This window comes from Narcine bancroftii, chromosome 1, assembly GCF_036971445.1.
Source record: "Narcine bancroftii isolate sNarBan1 chromosome 1, sNarBan1.hap1, whole genome shotgun sequence".
Classification (NCBI taxonomy): Eukaryota; Metazoa; Chordata; class Chondrichthyes; order Torpediniformes; family Narcinidae; genus Narcine; species Narcine bancroftii.
Window position 1 is genome coordinate 3,805,450 of NC_091469.1, and position 18,426 is coordinate 3,823,875.

Sequence of the window (18,426 nt, forward strand, 5' to 3'; positions counted from 1 at the left end):
TTTTTCTAACACACTGAGTTCTTCCATTTTTGCTTTAAATTCCAGCAACTACAGTCTTTTGTCTCTCCAGTCTATTTAACACACGTAAGAGATAAACACTGTAAATTTGAGAATGTGCTAACTCCTCATAGATGGTACCAGGATCAGATTAAAATGCAGGTCCCTCTGAGGGGAGGATCGCTCAAAGGGGAGGATTTAAGTAGACATGTTTCTTTGAATTCCTTTAATTCCACACAGATATCAGGTAAATTAAAATGAAAAAATGTGACTCCATGTTAAAAGGCTAAAAGCATAGATTAGGCACACAGGAGCCTATACTGATGATTTAGTAATTAGTATGGATACATGGGAAGAACACATGCTTGAATTAGAGCAGTTATTTCAGAGACTGGTGGAAGCACACCTCACAGTGAAATTGCACAAGAGTGAGTTTGGACATGCCACTGTAATTTATCTGGGTTCTGTGGTAGGACAGGGACAGGTGGCACTGGTTGGAGCGAAAGTATTGGCTATCACTGCATTCCCTATCTCCGGTAATAAGAAAACTCTTCGGAGATTTCTAGATATGATTGGCAACTATTGTAGATTTTGTAAAAACTTTGCAGAAATTGCACTCCCATTAACAAAACTACTTGGAAAGAAAGAAAAATTTATCTGGTCAGATGCTTGCCAGGAAGCGTTTCTGAAGTTAAAGGCCATTTTATGCCATCAGCCTGTACTTGTGTCCCCTAACTTTGAAAAGCCATTCTTTTTAGCCGTGGACGCCAGTGACGAAGCGGTTGGGGCTGTACTGTTACAGAAGAAGGATGGTGATGGAGTAGAACATACTATTTCATACTTCTCAAAAAAGTTTAACGACCATCAACAAAATTATTCAACCATTGAGAAGGATTTATTAGTGCTTGTTTTAGCATTGCAACATTTTGATGTGTATATTTGTACTACTCTGTGATCTTTTCTTTGGCTTGGCTTCGCGGACGAAGATTTATGGAGGGGGTAAAAGTCCACGTCAGCTGCAGGCTCGTTTGTGGCTGACAAGTCCGATGCGGGACAGGCAGACACGGTTGCAGCGGCTGCAGGGGAAAATTGGTTGGTTGGGGTTGGGTGTTGGGTTTTTCCTCCTTTGCCTTTTGTCTGTGAGGTGGGCACCAGATCTATCACCAATGTATATAGTGTATATAGTTAAAGTATCTAGACTGTGCTTACAGCGATTGGCTGAGAGCTAAGCCATACCTACTGTCTGGGCCTTAAATGGTTGTGTCCCTAGCCAGGTCGGATCATTCTGGACTGGTCGGCCACCTGTGAAGAGCTCCTGTCTTTTGCTAATAAAAGCCTTGGTTTGGATCAACGTCTTTGGTTCTTTCGACGAGCTCTACATACTCAAAAACCATTAATAATATACAATGATCATAATCCATTAGTTTTTCTGTCTAAAATAAAAAATAAGAACAGATGGTTATTGAATTGGAGCTTACTAATCAAGAGTATGATTCAATTATTACACACATAAAGGGGACAGATAATGTAATTGCAGATTGTTATCAAGATGTTAATCTGCGTAGATATGAATCTAATCACATTGTAAAAAAATGGAGTGTTTCTTTTATTTTATTTATGTAATACATCCATTAATTGTTAAAAATTTGTTCTCGTGGACCAAATTTTTATTTTTAGCAGGGGAGATGTTACAGAGTTCTGTGTTGTGTATTGGCCTATGTGTTGTGTGGTTTTATGGTTTTTGCCTTAAGGTAGTATCTCACTAGCAGAGACGTCGATGGGGCTGCTGCGACTTTTGCGTTCTCACCAAGGCGATGTCTCCATCAGTCGTGGTGACTAATGTTGTCCGCGACTGGGGAGGCGTCTCCACGGCGTTGCCGCGACCTCTCCTCAGTCTCCAGCAGGTCACGGTGACATCGCGGAGAGGTTGCAGAGACGTCACAGAGAGGTCCCGGCGACGCCACGGAGAGCTGCTGGAGACTGGAAAAAGTCTCCAGAAAAATCGAACACGTTCGATTTTCTGGCAACTCCCCGGAGACCTGGCTCATCTCCACAACCAGCGGAGACTCGAGTCGCCAGCAAGTCTCCATTTAGTCTCCAAGCCAGTGAGATAGGCCCTTTAGAAAGCCAAGGTGAAGGTGGACTGCTGAGAGAGTGGAAGACGGACTGAGCATGTGCAGAAAATGAAAAAAATTTCTGGACTTGGAGCTGTGGAGTGGAAGAAGGCCTAGAGCATGAGTCATGGTCTGGAAGACAGTTTAGAATGTTGGGATTTCAAAAAGGATGAACATTCCAAAGGCAGCCAGAAGGATCTGGACCAAGTCGTTGTTCTGCAAGCAACACAAGACAACTTCGAATTTTGTGCTCTCTCTCTCTCAAAGATCTTTTGGCTTCAGTTTACCAAACAAACTGAATTTTGTTTATGATCCTTGCTTCAGTTGAGATCGAAGTTTTGTGAGTCTTGTGTGTTTGTGTTTGTTTTGTGTCTAAGTTTTTCTGTGGGTTGGTTGGAAGTGTAGCTTAGACTTTGATTACGTATGTTATATTTAGGCTGGGGAATTTATTAGTTTTACACTGTTATAGAAATTTGCATAGTAACCAGTGGGAATTGTTATAAAAGGGGGGGATTTTGAATTAAAGTTTGAAGGTGAATTTTTTGTTAATAAAGTAATTGTTCACCTTTACCCCTGTGTGATATGCCTTCTTTGTGGTTGCTGGTTTGATCTTGTAACAAATCTCCCTTCAATTGGAGGAAAGAGCTGCAATTTATTTTTTATTTAGACATACAGCACAGTAACAGGCCATTTTGGCCCATGAGTCTGTGCCGCCCAATTTACCCCCAATTAAACTACGACCCCAATACGTTTTGAACAATATGAGCCCCTGGGGAAAACCCACGAAGACCTGGGGAGAATATACAAACTCCTTACAGACAATGTGGGATTAGAACCCTGGTTTGGTCCCACTTGCTGGCGCTAACTGCTCTTGCATTAACTATTGCATCTGAGAATAATTGGCACCTGATGCAAAATAAGGTCCATAAATCAAATTTCCCGGTGGACCTTATGAATCTGGTTTTTCAATCCAATATTGAGATGGTTACAGGGACTGGGTCATGAAAAGATTTGAAAATTAGCGTGAACTTATTTTTTTTTAAATTGCTCTATTTTAACCACTTTTTTTTTAAGACTAACTGCGAGTGATTATTTTCCCATGGTGTGATTTAATTTCATACTAAACTTCAATGCATTGTACAATAAATTCTCATCAGCATTCTGTTACCATCTTAATAAATCAACTCTGCCACCTATCCAAGGCCTTGAGCTCCTTGCAAAGTCTGTCACTATCTGACTCCAAATATTAAAAAAAATCTATTTATAAAATGTTGGCAAACATCCTTACGTTAATAGCCTCTCTATAGGATTCCACACTATTTTCGTAAGCCTGAATGAGCCACACAAAAGCTGGGGCTTGTCCTGCCCTAATTTCCATGGCGACCGGTGGCCGAGTTGTGACCCGGAAGAGGAAATGGCTGCGGGACCTGCCGTGGGGTTGGGTGAGTGAGGCGGGTCTTCCGTTTTTGGCCGAAAGTTCCTTGGGCGGAAGATCATGCCGGCCAAAGAGAACCGATGGGAGACCTTGGAGGCGTTACGCAATTCCAAGAAAGGGCGGCTGACCTACAACACGAGCTGGCTGCAGGAGGGAGACGTGAGTGGGGCGAGTCGGGGCTGGGGTTGGCCGAGGAGGCCTCGGGGTCAAAGCGCCCCTGGCTCCGGAGAACCCTCCTGCCCCTTCACCCTCCCAAGCCCGGCCTAAACGGGGAGGTCGGCAGGGCTATCCACTGGGGGCAGAGGGCGATTGGCGGCCTTGGCCTTTCGAATAATTTCTCCCCGAGCTCAGATTTTCTGTGGCTTTTTTCTCCTCTCCTATTTCGCGCTTTCCCTCTAGTTGGAAATAGAAAAAAAATGTAGGTGATAAGGAATCTGAAGAAGAAAGAGAAATGAATGGAAGTGGTCAGCGGGACAGCCATCATTTCGAGAGAAGAGAATGGAGGACTTCAATTGGAAATGTTAGCTTTACAGACACCTCTTATGTTCCCTCACACCAGCCCGAAACGTTGGTGATGGAGCTTCACCTTTGCTACATAAAGGCACAGTTTGACCTGCTGAGTTTCTCCAGCATTTGTGTGCTTTTTCACTTAACCACGGTGTCAACTGAATCCTGTGTTTCTCCTTGGCTTTACACAGATGTTGCCTGAACTTTTTCAGCATTTTCTGTTTTTCTTCCCCTTTAGTAGCGTTGCCTTCCCATTCTCAGTTCCTTTGTTTATTTCATTCAAAATCCCCACCCCCGAAATTCCTTGTCTTCACCCTCCTTTGGGTTGTCTTGTTTTATTTTGAATTGTTGTGGGTAACTTGTTCCTTTAACCATCTCAAAACAAACTCATTTGATGATGTTAATGCTTTGTTTCTGTTGTTGCTTCTAGGATATTTTAGAACAATGCCAATCATCACCCAAACTTTCTGTCACCTCAGCATGGGTGCTGGATAATTTTCCCTCACCACAAACTCATTCCAATGCTACAGAGAATTCAACACCTCTAAATTGGGGTCATATTGGAAGTGACCAATTGTCAGAGAGGATTGTTCCTTCTCCAGATTCAAGGACAGAAGAGAAAAATAATAATGTGCAGGTTTGTCCCCTTATTTGTGCTCTCTGTTCATTATTCTCTGCAATTGCAAAATAATAAATTCTGTGGTATGGTTAGTTGCTGATAATTTTTGATATATTGTTCCCACAATACTGGTGTCTAAAAATTCAGGCTGTTTTTTCTCTCATCACAGGGACTGCCAACTCTGGTTGAATGTATGTCATGATTTAATCCTATGATTTCTTTCCTAAAAATCTTGACTTTTGCCATTGATCAATGAGACATCTATCCTTCTGTATCACTTAGAAAACAGTTGTAACACTTGGGTCTTCAGGAACTAAAAGGAATACGAGTCCAAAACCCAGCAGCAATAAATATGCACCATGACAAAGGGTTACTTAAACAAAAGTTGCTTTTAATTATCTTTGAACATGGAACTAGGGGGGGGCGTGGCAAGATGGTGTAGAGTCTTGACGTGTAATCTTGACCTCTCTGGCCAGACTTTTAAGAACCCGTTTTTAACTCTGTTTTTAAGTTTAAACTTTTTAAAAAACTTAGTTTAAAGTATCAAGGAACTGTTATGGCCATTAATGGTAAAAACAATTAAACCTCAAGTGCAGAAGAAACTACATTTTCGGAGTGTTGAAGATTTAGGGCCAAAAAAGCCTGCTACAACTTCAGATTTGCTTTTCTTCGTGTCTAAGTCACAAAGATTGCCTGTGGGAGCTGAAAAAAAAATGACTACTACTCACCAGGAGAAGGATATCGCTGGAATTACTCGTTCTCAGGAGGAAGGTGCGTGTTCCCAAGAAGTGGATCCTGATTCTGGCAGTCTGCCAATTTTGGCAGAGGGAGCTCGCAGAAAAATGACTCCATTGTTTGAAACCACTGAGGCAGTACTCCAACCTGAAGAGCTTGATCCTATCCGTGAGTTCTTGAAACAACAGCGAGTTGTGGGGGGAGATCAGCATCAACCCCCTGAGGAAGTCGGGGTGTCGTCGCTGGGAGTTCAAACTTGCAGTAAATCTGTTAAAATGCCTACTGTTGAGCTGCAGCAGGAGCTGCAGTTATCTGGTTCTGACACTACGTTAAAGAAAGCAGGGTTGGGTCTTTCTGAACTACAAGTTAACCTGTTAAGTACTGTTACTCAGCCGATATTGCAAGAGTTGGCTCAAATTAAAGATAGTATGAGGTCAGAATTCACTACAGTTAATGCACGTGTGGAAGTATTTTCTGAAGATTTTTAAAAAATTTCAGTCTTTCCTTTTTGGAATGTAAACAGCAAGTGGCCTCTAATACAGAAAAAGTGATGGAGGTGGAAAAATCCATTAAAGTATTGCGAGAACGTGAGGAGTTAGAGAGGAAAGTAGATTATTTGGAGAATCAAAGTAGAAGGAACAATGTGAAGATTGTTGGTTTGCCAAAAGGTGTGGAAGATCAAGATCCTCTTCATTTTTTTACAGAATGGATCCCACAAATATTGGGGCAAGAATTTTTCTCTGGAGGCTTGGTATTGGAAAGAGCTCATAGAGCCTTAAGAAGAAGACCTCTGGCTGATCAATCACCGAGACCTGTGATAATTCGATGCTTGAATTATTTGGACAGAGAAACAATACTTCGTCTAGCAGTGCAAAATGTGAGCCAATGACAAGCTCCGTTAATGATTCAGAATAGTAGAGTTTTTTTAAAATCCCGATTTGAGTCGAGGTTATTTAGTGTCAGAGTCGATTTAATCCAGTTAAAGAAGTTTTGTGGCGTAAAGGCTATAAGTCTACTTTTCGTTATCCGGCAGTGTTGAAGGTGTTTTGTGGAGACTTTCAGTCTCGTTTTTTTTGAGAATGAGCGTGAAGCAATGATTTTTGCTGATTCGTTGCCAGATGTACGAGGACAAAGACGTAGTCCACCATTGTCTCCTAAAGAAAAGTCTGGTTGTTCTGGAAATGGTAGAAATGGGAATGGAAAGAGTCTAACTTCTCCTGAAATGGGGTTGCCGAGTTTGGAATCTCTTGGATGAATAGAAGAACTTTCTTATTCTTACTTTATTTTTATGTCATTATGATATCTTGTTGTTATTCTTTGTTTGGCTGGGGAGGGAGAGATTTGTTCTATGTTCTATTAGTCATCAGCCACTGGTGGGTGATCCATACCCAAGTTTGGTTTAGGGATTACTACTTTTTGGTAGTTTTTTTTTTACTTTATCTTTTTTTTTCATTTTTATTTTATTTAGACTTTAATTTGTGGTTTCTTTTTCTCCTACTGGAGGGCCTATTTATGTTATTTTGAGTTTTTATTTATAGATATTATTAATTCTTAGTAATATTAGTAGATATGTCAAAGTTGAGGTTTGCTACTTTTAATGTTCGAGGTTTAAACATACCGATTAAGCGTAAACGCATTTTGGCGTATATTAAGAAAATGAAAATTGATGTTGCTTTTTTACAAGAAACACATCTTAATGTTAAGGAAAGTATGAAATTGAAGAGGGATTGGGTAGGGCATGTATATCCTTCATTTAACTCCAGGAATTTTGATACATAAGAATTTATCTTTTGAATTACAATCAATGGAGGAAAAGGCAGGATGTATTCTTAAATTAAATTGTAAGATTTTTAGTCAATTGTGGACTTTACTTATTTATGCCCCAAATGAAGATGATGAAACATTTATCTCTGATGCATTTTTATATCTGGGTCAGGCTAATGAGAATGTTTTAGTTGGTGGTGATTTTAATTGTGTTTTGAAACCTTTATTAGATAAGTCCCTGAAGAAAGTTAAGAAATCTAAAATGGCAATTCAGGTTCAAGCACTGATGAAAGATCTCAATTTAGTGGATATTTGGAGACGTCTTAATCCGACAGAGAAGGATTTCTCCTTTTATTCAGCTAGACATGAATCGTTTTCAAGGATTGATTTTTTTTTAGTATTGGCACATTTACAGGGGAAAATAAAACAAGCGGAATATAAAAGCAGGGTGATTTCGGATCATTCTTTGTTATATTTTACATATGCAACTTCTGAGAAAATTCAAGTGGCCTATTGATGGAGGTTTAATACTATGTTGTTAAAAAATACGGAATTTATTGATTTTTGAAAGAACAAATTAATTTCTTTTTGAAAGAAAATTCTAATTCTGTTCATAGTAAATTTGTAGTATGGAATGCTATGAAAGCTTATTTGAGAGGACAAATATTTAGTTATACTTCTAAAATAAAAAAGAATCGATTAAATCAGAGTCTTGAGTTAGAGAAACGGATTAGTGAGTTAGAAAAGGAGTTTCAGAGAGACGCTACAGAAGATCAGAAAATAGAATTGTCTAGGTTGAAACTAGAATATAATACTTTGCAATCTTATCAATTTGAGTGTATGATTTAACAGGACTAAACGATATTATGAATGGGGAGAGAAAGCACATAAGGTATTGGCATGGCAATTAAAGAAGGAACAGGTTTCGAGGACTATTAATGCTGTTAGATGGAATTCGTTTATTACGTATAAACCCCTCGTGAGATTAATGATGAATTTTGTTCATTTGATAAAAAGTTATATACATCTGATGGAAAACAAGAAAATGAATCAATTGATCTTTTTTTATCACAGTTGAACTTGTCGACATTAGAGGATGTAGATATACAGGAGTTGGAAGCACCATTTACTGACTTGGAAATTAAAATGGTTATGATGGAAATGCCGAACGGTAAATCGCCTGGTGATGATGGATTTTCGGTTGAATTTTATAAAAATTTTTATGATGAGCTCTCTACAGTGTTAGGAGATGTACTACGTCAGGTTGGAGAACATTATGAATTGCCTGAGTCTTGTTCTAGTGCTTTAATTACAGTAATTCCAAAGAAAGATAGAGATCCTTTGAAAGTATCTTCATATCGACCGATTTCATTGTTGAATGTAGATTATAAAATTATAGCTAAAATTTTAGCGAATAGATTGGCTAAGTTTTTACCTAAGCTGATTCATATGGATCAAACAGGTTTCATAAAGAATAGATATGCCTCGGATAATATTTTGCGCGTGATTAGTTTGAGTAATAGATTTTGACAATCTTCAGACCATCCGATGATGATATCTTTAGATGCCAAAAAAGCATTTGATAGAGTTGAGTGGAATTTTCTGTTCAAAGTTTTGGAGAAATTTAAGTTTGGTCCTTTTTTTATTGGTTGGATTAAGGCTTTATATAGTAACCCGGTAGCTAGAGTATTGACGAATGGTTTGATTTCGGAACCGTTTAAACTGACCCGATCTACTCGTCAAGGTTGTCCTTTATCACCAGCTTTATTTGCGTTAGTGATCGAACCTTTGGCACAGTTGATAAGACAGAATACACAGATACAGGGTATGAAAGTTTTAGATGAGGAATATAAAATTAATTTATTTGCTGATGATGTATTGGTGTACCTAACAAATCCAGCTCAATCACTTTTGCATTTGAAGGAGTGTTTGATGCAATATGGACGTCTTTCTGGATATAAAGTTAATTGGGGAAAAAGCGAAATATTACTGGTGAGTGAAGGAGATTATTCAGCTTATAAAAACATTCTTAATTTGAAATGGATGGATCGAATTAAGTATTTGGGTATAATCATGGATGTTAATTATCAATCTTTATATAAATTAAATTATGTTCCATTAATAAAAAAAATTAAAACTGATTTGATTAAATGGAAAGATTTGCCTATTAATTTATTGGGTAGAATAAATACAATTAAGATGAATATCTTTCCACGTGTACAATATTTATTTCAATCTATTCCGTATTTACTTGATAATTTTTTTTTCGAGATTTGAATAAAATGGTTAGGGAGTTTTTATGGAGCGGTAAATTTTCAAGAGTAGCCTTGAATAAATTAACTTGGAAATATGACCTATGGCACACATGTCAAACTCTGGCCCGCGATACAATTATATTTGGCCCGCAAGATCATTTCAAAAATGTATTAGAGGTGGCCCGCTGGCCGCCGCGCCAGTATAGCGCATGCACAGCTAATACTATAAATCCCAGAATGCATTGGCGTCAGCCCGCTAATCACCCCCACCTCCTCTGTTTACGTTGCAGGGTCTCACCGTGGACTCTGGTTTTGGGGTCTGGCCGGTGTCAGGGGAAGCCAAGGCCGCTTCCCAGTGCCCGGAACCGGAGGCCTCGGGCCTGACCTCACCAGGACCGTTGCCCACTCCCCCTCCCTGCCGCAGGCCAATCCGCGACTCACGGTGACGGGGCCGCTGATCTGCCGAGATGCCCCCGCACTGTCGTGTCCGCCCCCCCACCGCAGCGCGGCCTGCCGGTGTCAGGGGAAGCCAAAGCCGCTTCCCAGCGCCCGAAACCGGAGGCCTCGGGCCTGACCTCGCCAGGACCGTTGCCCACTACCCCTCCCTGCCGCAGTCCGATCCGCGACTCACAGTGACGGGGCTGCTGATCCGCCGAGATGCCCCAGCATTGTCGTTGTCCAACCCGATCGCCCGCAAACCCCGCCCTCCCGCACACAGGCCTGAGTAAGTATTATGAATTTTAATCTCAGGATAAAACGATCTTCCAATAGTTTCATGTCACAGTGATAAATATATTCCTGGTTAAAAATGGTCCTGCACCTAGATACAAGCTCATTAGGCATAAAACTTGAAAAGTGTGTAAATCAAAGGATATCTGTACCAATGGAAAAAGGGCATGGCAAATAACCCTGCTAGAGTTCATGCCCACAATCAGTCACCCATTTGATTGTTTCAGGAATCATGTTATTCTCCCACATTCTCAATAGCCCTCAGATTTTACTATTCAACAGCACACTAGCAACATTTGACAAATCCTCTATAGAGAAATATTATTTATTGAATATTTTATTTCTCATTTGTTAATGCTTCTGGAAAGAGTTTATCCAAAACTATTATTAAACATTTATTTTAATAAGAAAAAGTTTAACATTACATATGTTGAAAGAAGAGAAAACATGCAGATGTTGAAAATTTTCATTAAAAAATTTAGTTCGGCGCTCGACTTAGTCCAAGTTTTTAATTTTGGCCCTCTGTGAATTTGAGTTTGACACCCCTGACCTAGGGGGACTACGTTTACCACATTTTCGAAATTATTATGAAGCAGCCCAACTTAAATTTATTAGTTCATTGATGGATTTGGAACGGCCCCCAAGTTGGGCCAAAATTGAAATGGCAAATATTTTTGAATTTGAAATACATCAATTTTTGTTTAGGTGGAATGTAAATTTGTTACAGCAACATAATGTGCCTATATTACGACATTTAACGAAACTATGTACAAAGAAAATGATAGGTTCCAGTGGTGAATTGTCGGCCTTGACTCCGTTGTATAATAATCAACTTATTTCTTTCTCAATACATAATCGAAGATTATTATATTGGAGATTTAAAGGTGTGGAAAATTTGGGAGATTGTTTTAAAGAAGGTAAATTTTTATCTTTTGATCAGATGAGGGACAGTTATGGTATTGATAAGAATTCTTTGTTTCTATATTATCAAATTCGATCCTTGGTAAAGCATGTGTTTGGTAGAGATATGATTTTATCTGAAATGACTAAATTTGAGACTTTTTTTATGAAGGTACTAGAGAAGGGTTATATTTCAGTTATGTATCAAATATTACAGGATGATATGGATAAAAAGGGTTGGGATAAATCTAAAGGTAAATGGGAAGCGGAAATTGGTTTTATTTTTTCCGAGGATGATTGGTCAGATATTTGTTATGGTAGTGTAATTAGACTGATAAATGCACGTTATGCAATGATTAATTATAATTTTTTACATCAATTATATTTAACACCTGAAAAGGTAAAAAAAAATATGGTTTTCATGAATCAGATTTGTGTTTTAGATGTGGCAACGCTGTTGGAACTTCTTTTCACGCGGTTTGTGTGTGTGTGTGTGTGTGTGTGTGTGTGTGTGTGTGTGTGTGTGTACACACACATACAATCTTTTTGGAAGAAAGTACATTTGTTTCTGGAATACCTGTATAAGATTAAAATACCTTTAGATCCGACAGTATTTTTATTGGATAGTTTGCAACCTCTGAAAGGTCTGGGATTAGATAAATTTCAACTTGCTTTTGTATATTTAGCATTATCTGTAGCGAAAAAATGTATTGCTAGTACGTGGAAAGATACGAATATGATTGATATTAATAGATGGCATAATGAGATGAAATATTGTTTAATAATGGAAAAAAATCACGTTTCACGTGATAACTAGTTTTTTTTATTAATGTGGTTGTTATATTCAGAATATTTACATTTTGATTTACATTGATTAGATCTTAATATGTATGCTTAATTTTTCTTTATTTTTTTTCTCTATGGCTCTCCTTAGGAGAGTTGGCTGAAAGGGGGAGGAGCTTTTTTTCTTTTTTTTCTTTTATATATGTATATATATATATATATCATTCATGTTTAGTTTATTGTTATATATGTTACTTATTATCTGTATTTTGAACGAATAAATAAAGTTTTTAAAAAAAAAGAACATGGAACTAGAATCACACTATAACATCTATTGACTCATTTAACCTACTTAACCCCCTTCTAATTCTAAACTCGCGTGTGTGTAAGTTCAGCAAAGTTCTTTGGTTCACAGTCCAATCTCTCTGGTTACAGGCAATTCTTGTTCAGTGCACAGAAGTTAACATTAATAAAGTTCACCAGGCTTTGGTGCTTAACAGGTAAATGGTTACCACTCAGAAAGGTTCTTGTTGGTTTTTAGAGAGAGTTTTTCTTGTTCAAGGACACCCTCAACTGATTCCTTTTTAATCAGCCACTCAGTGACTTGCTGATAAAATTTTCCCCCTTCAGGGTTTTTTCTCCTATTCCAAGAGAAACACTGGACAGCCAGTCCTCTCCTTTGACCAGGCCGTCCAGACAGTAAGTTCTGTTTTCCAGCAGACAAAGCTGCCACTGCATGTTGTTACATTGGTTACCTTTTGCAAATAACAGTCTATCATGAGTCTTTGAGCACTCTTGCAAAAATTCTGTTTTAAAGTGTTTGTGTGTGACCTCCTCTAACAACCTTTCCCAATTTATCTCCCAAACACCTCCATATACTGTCACATAAGGGATTTCTTAAAGGATTGGTCACCTAATTCTTGCAGTATTTGGGCATAGTGTATCATTTTAAGCTGCTTCTGGTACACAAGATACTACTTGTTCGGGATCATGACCAGTTACTTGAGGCAGAAAAATGTAGTCCCTGTAAGGTAGAGTCTGGCCATGGCGTTGAACTTTTCTCCATTGCCCTATGACTTCCAGTAAAGTTGTTTGAGCATAGGGTGTAAATATTATTGGAAGTGTCAATGCAGCTCCAGTGAGAAGTGTAAGGGAATCCTTTATTCATTCCTCTGTTAAACATTATTTTAGTATAGTTGCTTCTGGTTGTGTTTATTAAGGTAGTGTAAGCAATTGAGGACATAAAGAACAGTGCTCTACTAATATATAAAATTTTAGCATTCTTGATAAAGTTAATTTTTAAAATTTTTTAGTCTTTAAAATTAAACAATTATTTAATTTGCCTTGAAGCTTGATATTTTATGCCACTTGGGTTTCTGAATAACATTGGCATGAGCTTTTAAAATGAATCACAGTTTTTAATTTGTGTCTGACTGTTCATTAAGCTATCTCTGTTCAGCCTCAGACAATACATCCTGCATAAATTTTGATCTTATCCAGTATTTTTCTGTCTGTATCCTAATGTAAATCAAATATTTTTTGTGCCGTACATTGCAACAACTTGCTTTTAAAGGTTTATCCTTGTTTTCAAATTACTTTCTTACGTTGCTCTACTCTGTTTTCTTGCAGCCCCTAGGGTCAATTACAGTCTCTTGCTCAAATGTTATTTTAATTGACACACCTTCAGCTGCCTCAGCCTTTACTCTTGAATTCCATTTCTCTGTCTTAAAACTCTGCTTGGAATTTCCTCTGTCCATATGTTAGACAAGCTGCCTTGAAATCTGAAATGCTCAGTGATGAATTTTGTTTACATTTCTCTGAAGTACCTTGGGATATTTCAGTTTGTTAAATATGCCTCAGAATCTCTTCAACAAGAATAAAGTGCTAAATATTCATTTTATTCCTCTTTCTTTCCTAAGCAGTTGGTGCAGGAATTATCTCCAGAACGCTCACTTATGTTGCTTTCACCAGAAGCTATTCAGATTGAAGGTTATGTTAAAATGTATGAGGGAGTCCACAGAATTAAGGGCCAGGTAAGAACTAGAAAATAAAAGTATTATTTCTGTTTTAAGATAAAAGTTTGTATTAATAGTGTGGTTTGTGAAAACTTAGACTATCTATGAACATCATACAAATAACATGTCAGGATCGAGGTAAACATGTGTTTTCCTTTGAGACTTCCTGTCTATTAAAACTTCTACTTTCTGATCCCATTTCTTTTATCTAAAAATCCATTCAGTTTGAAATTTCCTATGACCAGCATTTACTTGGCTCCTAGTCATTTTGGTGGGGCTGGCAGGCAACAAGGTTTTTGTGTAATTGGTGCTGTTTAACCTTGAAAGCAAAATAAGTGGGAAAATTCTTCCATTTCTTACATAGCTAAAACAGATCAAGGGCTTCTCTGACACTGCCTGTTGAGTAAAATAATCTTCATGGGTCATTATCCAGTCATGTAATTCTGGGTGTGGGAAATGTGTCAGTAATTTTCTTATCCAGTCTTGTAGAAGTGATGAGAGTGGTAAATTCTTTCCATAGACAATAGGTGCAGAAGCAGGCCATTTGATGCTTTGAGCTAGCACCGCCATTTGCTGTGATCATTGCTGATCATCCACAAACAGTACCCTGTTCCTGCCTTCTCCCTGTATCCCTTGACTCTGCTATCTTTAAGAGCTCTATCTGACTCTTTCTTGAAAGTATCCAGAGAATTGGTCTCCACTGCCTTCTGAGGCAGAGCATTCCACAGATCCACAACACTTTTGGTGAAAAAGTTTTTCCTCCACTCCATTCTAAATGGCTTACCCCTTATTCTTACTGTGGCCTCTGATTTGAGACTCACCTAACATTGGGAACATGTTTCCTGCCTCTAGTATGTCCAATCTCTTAATCTTATATTTTTCAATCAGATCCCCTCTCATCCTTCTAAATTCCAGTGTATACATGCCCAGTCGCTCTAATCTTTCAATGTTCCGTCATTCCAGAATTAATCTCATGAACCTATGCTGCACTCCCTCAATAGCAAGAAAGTCCTTCCTGAAATTTGGAGACCAAGACTGCACACAATACTCTAGGTGTGGTCTCATCAGGGCCCTGTTCAACTGCAGAAGGACATCTTTGCTCCGATACTCAACTCCCCTTGTTATGAAGGCCCACATGCCATTAGCTTTCTTTACTGCCTGCTGTACCTGCATGCTTACTTTTGGTGACTGATGAATAAGGACACCTAGATCTTGTACTTTACTTTTCCCGAACGTAACACCATTCAGATAGTAATCCTCCTTTCTATTTTGCCACCAAAGTGGATACCTGGATAACCTCACATTTATCCACATTAAATTGTATCTGCCATGCATCTCCCCACTCACCCAATCTGTCCAAGTCACCCAACATTCTTATAACATCCTCCTCACTTTTTACACTGCCACCCAGCTTTGTGTCATCTGCAAATTTGCTAATGTTACTTTTAATCCTTTCATCTAAATCATTAAAGTATATTGTAAATAGCTGCGGTCCCAGCACCGAGCTTTGCGATACCTCACTAGTCACTGCCTGCCGTTCTGAAAGGGACCCGTTAATCCTTATACTTTGTTTTTTGTCTGCCAACCAATTTTCTATCCATGTCAGTACACTATCCCCAATACCATGAGCTCTAATTTTGCCCACAAATCTATGTGGGATCTTATCAAAGGCTTTCTGAAAGTCCAGATATACTACATCCACTGGGTCTCCCTTGTCCATTTTCATAGTTACATCCTCAAAAAATTCCAGAAGGTTAGTCAAGCATGATTTCCCCTTCGTAATCCATGTTGACTCGGACTATCCAAATGTGCCCCTATTTCATCTTTTATAATTGACTCCAGCATCTAACGCACCACTGATGTCAGGCTAACTAGTTTATAATTCCCTATTTTCTCTCTCCCTCTTTTTTTAAAAAGTGGGATAACATTAGCTATCCTCCAATCTGCAGGAACTGATCCTAAATGTATAGAACCATGGAAAATTATTACCAATACATCATCCTTTTTTTTTTAACTCAAAATTTAAAACCACAAAATAAACATTTACAATATTTCAAATTCATTCCCGATGCATGTGGTATATATAGAAAAAGAAAGAAAATAAAGTAAGATAGAAGAAATCTACTATCCCTACCCCACCCTCCTCTCTCCAACCCCCAACAAAAGCAAGAAACGAGAAGAAGGAAAAGAACAGGACAAGAGAAGCACAACAGGAGTATTTCACTTTTTGATATGGAGACCTATAAGAGAGAGGGAATGTTCGAGATTTATTTAAATATTAATACCCACATTTTGTAAATATGGTTTACAACCACGCTGAGGTTGTAGCCACAAAAAATGCAGTAGTGGCTGAAATAAGGACACACACAGTTGCAGGTAAATCAGAACTTGTTTACTTAAGTAATGTGCCTATTTTTTTAAAACATTGAACGACGCACGCCACATTATGATGTACTGTGCTGGTTTGCTAGACTTCTGGGAGTTGTGGTCCATCTATTGTGCTGCTACATGCCCCTCGCCCCTCCCCCCCCCCCAAATCAAGAACTGGCACTATAACCTGGTAGTTGTTTGGGAGGTCTAATGGCTGATGAATAGGGGGAGTTTTGTTAATAAGGGCAGGTTTAGTTGTGAATGACAGAGACTGCTTGGCAATGTCCAAGATGCAGATTGACCTCATTCATCTTATCACGTATATGGTCCTTTGTATGGTGCCTGCAAGGCATCACGTATGGTGTCCATGTGTTTCTCTACATACGAACGTATATTCACAGTCCTTCAGTTCGTGTGGTACAAGAAAAACATGTTTGCCATGTGACGATGGTGGTAGTACATGGAATAATTTGCCTACAGTATTCCTTAGTCTGCTCAAAAGCTCTTTGGGATCTTTACTGGATCTGTGTGGAATGAATTCCCCTGGGACCACCAAAGATGCACCGTTTACAAGCTTCTCAGACGAAGTGTGAAGATCCTCTTACAAAGTTGTCCTCAGGCTGAGCCACACCCATGGTAATTTATCTGCCTAGTTGGAACCATACAAATGGGCCATAAGGCTGATTTATGGTGTCGATGAAATCGTTCAACCATTCTGTTGGACTATGGGTGATGGGCACTTGTATGATGAAGCCTAGAGCTGAGAAGATTAGATAAATTAAGGTTCTCTGTCAGAAGTGATGTGTGCCAGTAGGCTGAAACAAGCCACCAGGAATTAATTCATAATTCATGGTCATAATTCCACCAGGAATTAAGGAATTCTTGTGTATAAGAGTCCATAGAAGTATCCACCATGGGGTCTGCCTCAGACCATTGATCACAGTGAAGAGATAGCGGTAGCTTCGTGAAACTGGAATTGGTCCCACAATGTCTGCGTGGACATAGTCAAAGCGGCGAGTTACTGGTGGGAATGGTTGTAGTGTTGCTTTTGTATGCCAATGGATTTTGACTTTTTGACAAGCTATACAAGATCTGGCCATTTACATGACATCTTTCCTCAACTGTGCCAAACAAATCTGTCTGAAATCAGATGAAAGGTTGATCTGATGCATGGATGAGAAAGACCACGGACAAAATGAAAAATGCGATGTCTCCCAAGAAGCTGGAACCACTGGCCGTGGATGTCCTGTTGACATCTCACAAAAGTGCAATTTGCCATTGTAGGTTGGTTATCGAGGTGCAATATGACTCCATCTCACTGTCTTGTGCTTGGACAGAGGCTGAGAGCCGCGTAGTCAATACAGTGGTCCATAGCTGATACCTCTAAGTGCAACTGAGAGGGAAAGTACATCAGCCAATACATTGTCTTTTCCAGAAATGTGCATTATTTTGGTAGAGAATTCTGAAATGAAGGATAACTGCTGCTGTTGTCAACCTGACCAGGGCACTAACACCTTAAAAAACGTGAAGGTCAAGAGTTTATGTTCTGTGAGCATGGTGAAGTGTACCTTCCAAAAAGTAACAGAAGTGATGGCTAGACAAATGTATGGCTATCAAAGGTGTTATATTTTTTCTCGGCCTCACAGAGGTGGCGGCTTAAGAATGCCAATGGCTTCCATTGCCCATTGATATACGGTTCCAGAGCGGCACTTATGGCCATGTCAGACATGTCTGTTGAAAGGGCAGTGGCTGCGTTTAGGACTGGATAACTGTGAGCATGGTTGCTTGAGCTAATAATTCCTTTGTCTTTATGAAAGCATTTTGACTTTCATCTGTCCACTGAATAAATTTGGCATCACCAGACAGCAGAGGCTTTATAACATGAGCTACTGCTGGAAGGAATCGGCGATTTAAAAATTAACCATGCTCAAGAATTTTTGCAGACCTTTGACAGTAATTGGTCTGGAATATTCAGTAATGGTGTTGATTTTAGAAGCCAATGGAACCATGCGCTTGTCGATGATTGTATGCCCCAAAAATTCTATGGACTGATGTCTGAAAACGCATTTATCTGGATTGATGGTCAGTCCAAATTTTTGCAGACGTCTAAATTAGAGTGTGCGCAGATGTTCCATGTGCTCTTCTTGAGCTTTGCTGACAACTAATATGTCGTCTAGATAAATGAAGACATTGGTCATGTCAT

At 39.0% G+C, this 18,426-nt stretch overlaps 1 protein-coding gene across 9 annotated transcripts in view; it reads left to right on the top strand.

Moving 5' to 3' along the window:
- Positions 1 to 3,568: 3,568 nt before the first annotated feature.
- The window catches only part of sptan1 (spectrin alpha, non-erythrocytic 1), a 288,463-nt gene continuing 273,605 nt past the window's right edge, over positions 3,569 to 18,426 (top strand). For 6 of the 9 annotated variants that reach the window (XM_069918885.1, XM_069918909.1, XM_069918901.1 and 3 more), the window contains exons 1-3: positions 3,576 to 3,705; positions 4,484 to 4,690; positions 13,758 to 13,871. In XM_069918885.1, the coding sequence (XP_069774986.1) occupies positions 3,607 to 3,705; positions 4,484 to 4,690; positions 13,758 to 13,871 (420 nt within the window). In that variant the 5' untranslated portion in view covers positions 3,576 to 3,606. Of the gene's footprint in view, positions 3,706 to 4,483; positions 4,691 to 13,757; positions 13,872 to 18,426 lie in introns of all 9 variants that reach the window. The other 3 variants (XM_069918941.1, XM_069918893.1, XM_069918933.1) reach the window with 3 other exon arrangements.